This window comes from Colobus angolensis, unplaced genomic scaffold (assembly GCF_000951035.1).
Source record: "Colobus angolensis palliatus isolate OR3802 unplaced genomic scaffold, Cang.pa_1.0 Scaffold9, whole genome shotgun sequence".
Lineage (NCBI taxonomy): Eukaryota > Metazoa > Chordata > Mammalia > Primates > Cercopithecidae > Colobus > Colobus angolensis.
Genome location: NW_012122931.1, coordinates 4962332 through 4973877, shown reverse-complemented (window position 1 = coordinate 4973877; position 11546 = coordinate 4962332). Strand labels below are relative to the sequence as shown.

Sequence of the window (11546 nt, the reverse complement as noted above, 5' to 3'; positions counted from 1 at the left end):
CCAGACTGGAGTGCAATGGCATGATCTTGGCTCAATGCAAACTCTGCCTCCCGGGTTCAAGCGATTCTTCTGCCTCAGCCTCCTCAGTAACTGGAACTACAGACACACGCCACCACACCCGACTAGTTTTTACATTTTTAGTAGAGACGGGGTTTTGTCATGTTGGCTAGGCTGGTCTTGAACTCCTGACCTCAGGTGATCCACCCACCTCAGCCTCCCAAAGTGCTGAGGTTACAGGTTGTGAGCCACTGCGCCCAGCCTTGAATTTCTTAATAAGTCATATTGATGCACTATACCTTTGATCCATCTCCTTTTGAATTTCTTTATTTAACTCATCGACTTTCTGCTGTAGCTTTTTCCTTCTTTGTTCAGGTGGGAGGTTGCTGAAATCCTCTGGTGTTGCACCCTGCAGACACAAATATAAATGAGAAACCAGAAAGCCCCAGACTTTCCTTGAAAGAAGGCTGTAAGCAAAGTCTGCAGCCATGGGGGGTGCAGACGTCTGCATGTGGCTTCATGAAACAGATTAAGCTCTTTCCCACTACACCCAGCCGAGATGCAAAAATCAATGCATGCACACCGCGCAAGTCCCATAAACTACTTCCAGTTCCACGGATACTGGCCAGAACGCCCCAGAAAAAGCAGTGAGCAATGCTACAGGAAAGGAGAGGAAGAGATACTTCTGACTCTAGGGAGAATCCATGAAAAACACATTTTGAGATGGTCTTCTTCATTTTCCTACCAAGTGTTACCATCAGTGTCAGTGGCAACACTGAAGTGTTAATGAAATTTATGTTTCCGTAATATAAACCCCACCGACCACTGCACGCCTAGCTGCCGCCCTTTCCCTAGCGTGAGTATTCCTGCCAGTCTCTTCACACAGGCTGAGGCCAAAAGTCTCCATCCCTGTAAAGTGACAGATGGGACATCACATTCCTCAGAGAGTGTGGGTGAAAAAGAACATAGAAAAAAAAAAAAATCTCTCTTCCCCGCACCCCATGCATGCTTCCCTCTGCTGCCTCTGAACTTTTATTTTTCCTTGAGACGGAGTCTCACTCTGTTGCCCAGGCTGGAGTGCAGTGGCGCGATCTCAGCTCACTGCAACCTCTGCCACCCAGGTTCAAGTGATTCTGCCTCAGCCTCCTGAGTAGCTGGGACTACAGGCACGCACCACCATGCCTGGCTAATTTTCCAGTCTCTAACTCTTGACTTCAGGTGATCCGCCCACCTTGGCCTCCCAGAGTGCTGGGATTACAGACGAGCTGCCGCGCCCAGAATAGTGACTTCCTTTAGGCACCTTTAGGAAGCCTCTCAGAGTTCAGAGAGAATGCCCTCCCTGACCTCAAAATCAATTTTCCACAGTGTACGAAACTCATCTCCGTGGTTTTTAATCTGTCAGAAGAACTGTATTTTGATATCTTGATTCCTTTTTCAAAAGCAACTGCTCTCTTTACTCTGTGCGTGTGCTTTAAGGAGAAAGTATCAACAGTTTCAGGCTTTGACATATGCTTACTCGTTAGAAAGCTATGGCTACACTGTGCTTTTACTTAAGCAAGGCTATGTTCATAAAGAGAGATAAATTTTGTGCTGGGTGCGGTACGCCTGTAATCCCAGCACTTTGAGAGGTGAGGTGGGTGGATCACGAGGTCAGGAGTTTGAGACCAGCCTGGCCAACAAAGTGAAACCCCGTCTCTACTAAAAATGCAAAAAATTAGCTGGGCGTGGTGGTGGGTGCCTATAATCCCAGCTACTTGGGAGGCTGAGGCAGGAGAATCGTTTGAACCCGGGAGGCAGAGGTTGCAGCGAGCCGAGATCACGCCACTGCACTCCAGCCCGGGCAACAATGCGAGACTCCACCTCAAAAAAAAAAAAAAAAAAAGAAAGAGACAGAAATTTCTTCAAATAACCAGGGATACGCCAGGGCATTTAAAAGAGATTTTACTTTAAACCCTCAATTCTTTTGAAACAAGGACAAGATAGGCTTGGGGCAGGGTAGAAAGAAGGGACCCAGTTAATGTAATTCCAGAAGCAAGTTGCATTTGCCAAGCAGCTTACACGGGGGCATGTGACTGGGTTCCTATGCTGATTAAGATAAAATGCCAGGGTGATGTGCTGGGAACTGTGTGATTCAGCAAATAGCTGACCACAAAAGGCCACGCAAAGAACTTGCAGCGAATGTTCTCAAAGACACACCCGTCAGACACACTGACCCTCTAATGTGTGTGTGTATGTGTGTTTGTGTTAGAGGTAAGAGTTGAGTGAAACCAGAATAGAAGTGACTATTCCTAATAGCAAACCAAAGAAGTTTAATTTGACTCTGAATCTAAGATGAAACAAAACTAACCTTTAATACAAAAAAATAAAGACTTGTTTTCCATATACTATGGCGCTACCATATTTCCACTACAAATTTGAAAACTGGATTATTATGGATTATGGATTTCACCATGTTGGTCAGGCTGGTCTCAAACTCCTGACCTCAGGCAATCTGCCCATCTTGGCCTCCCAAAGTCCTGGGATTATAGGCGTGAGCTACCACACCCGGCCTCTTGCTACGGTCTTTTGTTAAAACATCAGAGTACTTGTCACCTCAGAAAACAGAATCAATCTCTCTGACCTCCGCGTGCCCTTCTTTCACCTGCCAAGGCAGGATTCTGATTGTGGCCATAGGATCCTCATTCAAGAGGATCCTGCCCCATACCCTGGAGGAAGGAAGGCTGCACAGGGAGGCCAAGAAGAATCTGTACAGACAGGCCCTGCTGGGTGTCCTTACCCGATCTATTAGGATGCAATCAGACCCTTTCTGACCAATCTCATTTCAACAAGGTTGTCCATGCTTCAGTCATGTCTATCTGATGAAGTCTCATAAAAGGCCCAAGATGACAGGGTTTTTGGGGAGAATCCTAGAGAGTGGCTGCCCAGGAAGGGCATGGAAGCTCTGTGCCCCCTCCCCCATACCTCGCCCTAAGCATCTCTTCATCTGCATCTTTTACCCTTTGAAATAAACCAGTAAATGTGGTGGCCAGGCGCGGTGGCTCATGCCTGTAATCCCAGCACTTTGGGAGGCTGGGGCAGGCAGATCACGAGGTCAGGAGTTCGAGACCAGCCTGACCAACATGGAGAAACCCCCATCTCGGCTAAAGACACAACAAATTAGCCAGGTGTGGTGGCATGCGTCTGTAGTTCCAGCTACTTGGGAGGCTGAGGCAGGAGAATCGCTTGAACCTGGGAGGTGGAGGTTGTGGTGAGCCAAGATCGCGCCACTGCACTTCAGCCTGGGCGATGGGTGAGACTCCGTCTCAAAAAACAAACAAACAAAAAAACCAAAAACAGACCAGTAAATGTAAGTATTTTCCTGAGCTCTGTGAGCTGCCCCTGCAAATTAATTGAACCCAAAGAGGGGGTCATGGGAACCCCAACTTGAAGCTAGTCCATCAGAAGTTCTGGAAGCCTGGACTTGTGACTGGTGGGAAGGAGGGGGCAGTCCTGCAGGACTGAGCCCTCAACCCTCAGGATCGGCCACTATCTCCAAGTAGATAGCATCAGAATGGAATTGAATTAGAGGACACCCAGCCAGTGTCTGCTGCTTGATACATAAGGGAAACACTGATATATTTGGTCATAGAAATCTTCTGTGTTGACTGGCATGGTGGAACAGCAGAGGAAAAACGGTTTGAGTTTTATCAAGCAAGCATGTTTTTCAGAACTGAGAATTTTTTAAAAGCTGGAATATAGCAAGACACAATGTTAAGATACACTGCTTCAGAAATCAGGAAATCTAGGCCAGACGTGGTGGTGGCTCATGTCTGTAATCTCAGCACTTTGGGAGGCCAAGGCGGATGGATCACCTGAGGTCAGGAGTTCGAGACCAGCCTGACCAACATGGAAAAGCCCCGTCTCTACTAAAAATACAAAATTAGCCAGGCATGGTGGCGCCCATCGGTAATCCCCGCTACTCGGGAGGCTGAGGCAGGAGAATCGCTTGAACCCGGGAGGTTGTGGTGAGCTGAGATTGCGCCACTGTGTACTCCAGTCTGGGCAACAACAGCGAAACTCCATCTCAAAAAAACAAAAAAGAAGTCAGGAAATCTGGGAAGAGGTCAAAGTTCACCTCGTGAGTATGTGCCGAGCCTTGCTATGTGCTGTGAGTCCAACAGAACTTTCTACAGTGATGGCCATGTTCTATGGCCACGCTGTCCAACACAGAAGCCATGTGTGGCTGTGAAGCATTTGAAATGTGGCTGGTGAAATTGTGGAACTGAATTTTTAAAAATTTAATTTTAATTAATTAAAACTCAATAGCAGGTGGGTGTGGTGGCTCACACCTGTAATCCCAGCGCTTTGGGAGGCCGAGGTGGGCGGATCACCTGAGGTCAGGAGTTCAAGACCAGCCTGGACAACATGGTGAAACCCTGTCTCTACAAAAATACAAAAATTAGCCAGGCATGATGGCAAGTGCCTGTAATCCCAGCTACTCGGGAGGCTGAGGCATAAGCTGCCCGAGTAGCTGGGATTACAGGCACTTGCCATCATGTGGTAAGTGGCTACCATATTGGACAACAGCTTTGGCCTCTGTGCAGGTGTATAAACAGGTGCGAAGAAATCTATCAGTAAAACACACTGTACTGATGACTTATAAATAGATAAGAAAACAACAAAGACAGGCTATAACAGGTGGAGTTGGTATGGGAAGAGAGGATCATATACATCTAACTATATTTTAAGTGGCTGGAGTTCTGTAAGATAACCTTGTTCTATGTACTAATAAAATCAAACTTGGCCGGGCCCAGTGGCTCACTCATGTAATCCCAGCACTTTGGGGGGCTGAGGTGGGCGGATCACCTGAGGTCAGGAGCTCAAGACCAGCCTGGCCAACATGGTGAAACCCCATCTCTACTAAAAATACAAAAATTAGCTGGGTGTGGTGGCATGCCCCTATAATCCCAGCTACTCGGCGCTTGAACCCAGGAGGTGGAAGTTGCAGTGAGCCAAGATCGTGCCACTGCACTCCAGCCTGGGGGACAGAGCGAGACTCTGTCTCCTGAAAGAAAAAAAAAATCAAACCCTTGCTTGTTGACAGCTTCCCCCCACCCCAAAATAGCACAAGCTCTGTGTAATACTACCTCTTCAGATTTTGGGTTTTTTGTTTTGTTTTGTTTTACAGGTTTTTTTTTGAGACAGGGTTTCATTCTATTACCCAAGGCTGGAGCAGCCTCGACCTCCTGGGCTCAATCAGTCCTCCTGCCTCAGCCTCCGGTATAGCTGGGATCACAGGCACAGACCACCATGCCCGGCTAATTTTTGTATTTTTTTGTAGAGTCAGGTTTCACCATGATGCCCAGGCTGGTCTAGAACTCCTGGGCTCAAATGATCTGCCTGCCCCCACCTCCCAAAGTACAGATATTACAGGCATGAGCCACCACACCTGGTACCACATCTTTTTTCTTTTTTCTTTTTTCTTTTTTTTTTGAGACATGGTCTCACTCCGTCACCCAGGCTGGAGTGCAGTGGCGCAATGATAGCTCACTGCAACCTTGAACTCCTGAGCTCAGGCAAACCTCCTGCCTCAGCCTTCCAAAGCACTGGGATTCCAGGCATGAACCACCATGCCCAGCCAGCACTTCACTTCTTTGCTGCCTTCAAAGTAATGGTATAAAGCAACAATTCAATACCAAGTTGGTAAAATACTTCGTGTTTCAAACAGAAAGACTGCCTAAAAATATTACCTTTTGCTGCTAGCACCCAGAAAAACCATGGGAAATAAGGAAACCCTGGCAGCTGAGAAGGCCTCCTAGTCAATAGATCCAGTTTTTCCCAAGTTCATACTGCAGATAAACTTGTAGTTCATTTAAGTATCTAGATCTCTTTCCTTCATGTAGAGGCCTTAATCAAAGACTCTTCTCAGGATTTTATTTCACAGCCTAAGAAATGTTTAATTTAATAAAATATTCTTTTTTTTAAGGGTTGGATCCATTACCAAATACTGAGTCGTGTTGAAAAAATTATGTATATACATACATACATCTCTCTCTATATATAAATCATCATAAAATACTATCCTAGGTTATCAATAGGGTGCTTATAGTACTGATCTTATTCCTAGTTGAATTGTCACAGTTGATCACTGTCCATTATTTTAGGATATTCTTAGCTGTGGAATTTGAGAAGACTATAAAACTATGATACATATTTGAAGTATAGTTATAGGTTATGTTAGTTACTTTTAATAAATGTAATGATGAGTTTGACTGTTGACTAGGCATATACGATTAAGTAGAAACAACACAAAACACTGGGTGAATAATTCTAAAAAGGCTTAGGAGGCTCTTTTCACTGTCCACGAAATCATCTTGTGGCCTCTTGAATCAGCTATGCACAAGGCACCAACGTATCTACGTCACGCCGTGAGGATTCCAGTTTTCCATTCCCACAGGTGGCCTCAGACCTGGGTAGCAGCTGCCAGCTGGGATCATTCCTGCACGGCTCCTTCAGGCTCTCAGATTTTTTCATCTACTTCTATGGTTCTCAAATAGGAACATTTTTCAACTATTAAATTTACTTTTATATCAAAATGATCCAACAGATACCCCCCAAGATTTAATATTTACGTTCATATATATATATATATTTGGAGAAGGAGTCTTGCTCTGTCACCCAGGCTAGAGTCCAGTGTTGCAGTCTCGGCTCACTGCACCCTTCACCTCCCGGGTTCAAGCAGTTCCGTGCCCCGGCCTCCCGAGCAGCTGGGACTACAGGCACACGCTGCCACGCCCGGCTAATTTTTTGTATGTAGAGACGGGGTTTCACTGTGCTGCCCAGGCTGATCTCGAACTCCTGAGCTCAGGCAATCCACCCGCCTTGGCCTCCCACAGTGCTAGGATTACAGGCGTAAGCTACTGCGCCCGGCCTTTACGTTCATATTTGTGTAGACACTTTATTAACATTTGTCCTCCTCTTATGGCCCCAGTAATAACATCAAGTCGTGAGTTAAGTGTTAATTTTCTTAGCAACTTGAAAAGATTAAGATCACCTCTATTAGATTCTGGACCTTTGTATCCAAGAAGTCTAATAAGGAAACACCAACAAAAGCACAGGTAAGAGAAACACAAAGCAAGTTAACTTTGAAGACATGTTGTGCATGGCATAGCATTCATAACAGACACGCCAGAAAACCTGATTAGACTCAGGACATGCATGGAACAATTGTGCTTACCAGCTTGAGAGAAAGCTTCATGTAAAAATTGGAGAGGTATGGGAAAAATAGAGAGAAAGAGAGAGAGAAAGAGAGAGAGAGAAAAAAAAAAAACAAAAACAACACATCAGAAGAGGAGGAACTTGGTCAATTCTGCTATATTAAAATAACACATGTCTACCCGCTGATTTATAAAAATGACTTGTAGCAGATCTGTGCAAAAGTTCACAAGAAGGGCTGCTCCCTAATGAAATTTTTCTTAGGCTCCACATTGCCAGAGCAAAGATCAGAGAGAAAAGGACGGTTTCTGTTACAGGCCTGTATTGGCCACCTCAGCCTAGATGTAAACTAAAGGAAGCTTGTAGTTGGTGACACATAATGACCATCAAATTAAGAATAAAGGGCCGGTGCTCACGCCTGTAATCCCAGCACTTTGGGAGGTCGAGGGGGATGGATCACCTGAGGTCGGGAGTTCGAGACCAGCCTGACCAACGTGAAGAAACCCCGTCTCTACTAAAAATACAAAATTAGCCGGGTGTGGTGGTGCACACCTGTAATCCAAGCTACTTGGGAGGCTGAGGCAGGAGAATCGCTTGAACCCGGGAGGCGGAGGTTAGGTGAGCCGCGATCGCATCACTGCACTCCAGCCTGGGCAACAAGAGTGAAACTCTATCTCAAAAAAAAAAAAGAAAAAGAAAAAATATAATCACACAACCTTTTGTTCTCCAAATTTCCCATGGAAAGTTTCACACAGACTAAAACAAGTCTGAACACCAATGACTTCCATGACAGGAGAGTAATATTTTAATATTAAGGAACTCTAAAAAATATAAACATTGACATGAAGGCAAAGTCTGAAATGGGTAACTTGGTAACAAAGGGCTGACTAGTAGTTGCTCTAAGAAACTACCAGCAGGACTCGGAAAGACTCTTGCAGCCAGGCTAGAGGACAACGTTCTCTCCCCCCCAAGAAGTGTGTGTCACCCCTCACTCCGTGGAGGGTGTCTGCTGAGGCTTTCTGTGAAACTCTGAGCCCTGTCCATACGGGTTAGGTATTTGGAGAATTATCCACTGTGACTGCTCTTTTACTATTTTTTTTGAGACACAGTCTCACACTGTCGTCCAGGCTGGAGTGCGGTGGCACGATCTTGGCTCACTGCCACCTCTGCCTTCCAGGTTCAAGCAATTTTCCTGCTTCAGCCTCCTGAGTAGCTGGGATTACAGGTGACTGCCACCAAGCCCAGCTAATTTTTTGAACTTTATTAGTAGAGACAGGGTTTCGCCTTGTTGGTCAGGCTGGTCTCGAACTCCTGAACTCGTGATCCGCCCACCTCCCAAAGTGCTGGGATTACAGGGGTGAGCCACTGTGCCCGGCCGTGACTGCTCTTTTTACAGTATTTATTTACTTATCAGTTTGCTGAATTTTGGTTTTGTTTTTGGAGACAGGGCAGGTTGTACAGTGGCACAGTCTCAGCTCACTGACGCCTCAACCTCTAGGGCTCAAGTGCTCCTCGCACCTCAGTCTCCTGGTACATACAGGAGGTGGCACTACAGGTACGTGCCACCACGTCTGGCTACGTTTTGTATTTTTTGGTAGAGATGGGGGTTTCACCATGTTGTCCAGGTTGATATCAAACTCCTGGGCTCAAATGATCCACCCACCCCAGCCTTCCAAAGTGCTGGGATTACAGGTGTGAGCCACCACACGTGGCCTAAAAAACTAATTCTTAATTTAAGATTGATTCAAAGTTGACGCTTCTTTGTAAATAAAAAATAACCTTTTAAATAAATTGTCCCTATATAGAAACATGAGATTTTACAGGAAAGAAACAGAAAGATAAACTTTTGCAGGGGGAAAATGGTGCATATAGTCACATTCCTGACTGTCTGACATGGGCAGTCTACAGAGATTCCAGCCCACCTGTGAACTTGAGCATAAATCTACTCATCACAACTAGAATTCATCGTACGCACAGACAAGACTTATGGTGCACAGCAGAAAACTCCAAATATCTTTCCTACAAGGCACACTACCATATACAGATATTTTCTCACACATTCTTGTCTAAACATTGCTAATTCAAAGAACTAACATTTCAATTAGATACACTAATTGTTCTCTACTCGGCTACTTTCATTATGCAAAGTTACATATTCTTTCTTAAGCATTCCACAGAGTTCTCACCTCAAAATATTGTATAGAGGAAGATTATAACACTTCATAGTAAAAACGAGTCGTTAGGATTGAACATAGATCCCCATTGAACAGGAAATACCAAATTCTCAGACAAATTCCATTTTATTTGTGACGGATGATCTATTAATACGAGAAGTGCCATCACAGTACATGGAATTTCTTTTTAATCATTCTATACTGGTTTTCAGTCTTAAGTTGTAAGCCAGCCAATTAGAATTTCTCTTAAAATTAGAAAGCGAAATCACTGGCTAAAATAATAATTTTGAAGATTTCATTAAGTGCATTGCTAGACACCTGAAGAATTAAAAAGCTGTCAGTTTCAGGCGACAGTTAAGGAGCCGTGGGAGCCACAAGCGTCAATAACACATGGGGAACGCAGCCCGGGCGGGCCCATGTGTTATTGGACAGTCACAGGACTAACCTCAAGTACAAAGAAAGGGGACAGTGAAAATCAATATATAGATATATAGAGAGAAGCAAAATCATTTTACTGTGCTAGGAAATTGCTCACGCTTCCTTGATTTGTTTGTTCTCCGAGCTTTAGGGCATAACTCCCTTATGGATCCATTTGTTACAAACATGGATATGGGTGACTGAGCTACACTGCCGTCTGTGAGAGCGCCACTCTCCCGTGACCACGCACTGCAGCTGTGTTTTTATGCGTGAAATTCTGCGGTAAAGTCATACTCAGTGATATCTCAGACGGCAGTCACAGTCCCTTTAAAGATTTTTACCAGAACTAGATAGAATGAAAAGAGAAAAACAAAAAAACAAGCTCAGCTCACCACTGTTATTAGAAAGTTTGCTTCCTTTATTCATGCAAGCTTTTTCGGATAAAGTTGCCTGTGGTTGAATTTACACGATTAGGCTTTTTTCTTTTTTTTTTTTTTCCTGGTGTCCAGTTCTCTCAATTAAGAATTTCATTTTGTAGCGTGGAAGCATAACAGAGTGCCTCTGGGTCCCCAGTCTTGGTGCTGTGAATGGGGTTAGTGGCTGTGCCATGACTGTATGACCTGGCCGTCACAGGTGAACTTACAACATAGTCCCTAGCCTCAAAGGCATACGTGGGTTTCCCTATCGTCCTCTTCACGAGTTCTTTGTGAAAACAGAAAGACTGAGTCTGAGTCTGCCAATAACCAGCAAGAGAACAAGATAAAATAAATAAAATTAAAGTAACCATACGACTTTCACATATGACAAACAACTGGTAAGGATTTTCAAAATCTTTTGGTCAACTTTGATGGTGTTTTTCCATACAATGAACTCTAAAATATGAAAAACGTATGTCCATATTTTAGACATAGAAGTCTCTTGCACAGGCCAGAAAATGAAATCTTAATTTAAGCAATAAAATTCCCCCTTGTAGATTGCAAACTGAGAACATACTATCTAGTTTCATTTTTCTTCAACTTACGTAAAAATGAAATAATGGTCAATGCTCTGGCGGCATCTTTAAAAATATTCAGTGAAACAAAATTCCCTTACAAATGTCAACAGCTTATAACAAATAACATTTTATCCTGTTTAATTATTTGGAAACAAAATCAGTTATGCTGAGATATGTTTGCATGGGATTTATATACTTTGATAATAGAAACAAATTATTGACATCTGAATCTGAAAGCTGTAAAACATGATCAATTAAAAGACATAATAAAATCACAGATTTGTTATTCTCTCAGGAACTTTTTCTAGTTAAATTATCATTGGCATAACAGTGTTAAGTTACAAAGCAGAATAAATGAGAAGGTAGGAAGGGCTGTACCATTTTGGTCATGGAACCTGTCAGTCCTGCCATGGATGTCCCATGCAAGTTCCATGTTGAGACTGTTTAAAAATGAAATCTACTTCTCCAAACTTTAGATTTGTTTTTTGAGCTTGTGCTTCCTCTTTTTTTGCATTGCTATGTCCTAGAGGAAGGAACATTAATTCTGACCCTAAGAACAGATTGACCAAAAGTGAGGGAAGCAAAACTTTTTCTCTATTTCTTTTTTTTTTTTTCCGAGATGGAGTCTCGCTCTGTTGCCCAGGCTGGAGTGCAGTGGCCGGATCTCAGCTCACTGCAAGCTTCGCCTCCCGAGTTCACGCCATTCTCCTGCCTCAGCCTCCCATGTAGCTGGGACTACAGGCGCTCACCACCTCGCCCGGCTAGTTTTT

At 44.1% G+C, this 11546-nt stretch overlaps 1 protein-coding gene across 1 annotated transcript in view; it reads right to left on the bottom strand.

Moving 5' to 3' along the window:
• Positions 1–11546, bottom strand: part of FNBP1 (formin binding protein 1) — a 38329-nt gene that overhangs the window by 19426 nt on the left and 7357 nt on the right. The window contains exons 4-5 of the mRNA XM_011931208.1: positions 7214–7228; positions 297–406 (exon numbers count right to left, since the gene is read on the bottom strand). Coding sequence (XP_011786598.1) covers positions 297–406; positions 7214–7228 — 125 coding nt within the window. The remainder of the gene's footprint in view (positions 1–296; positions 407–7213; positions 7229–11546) is intronic.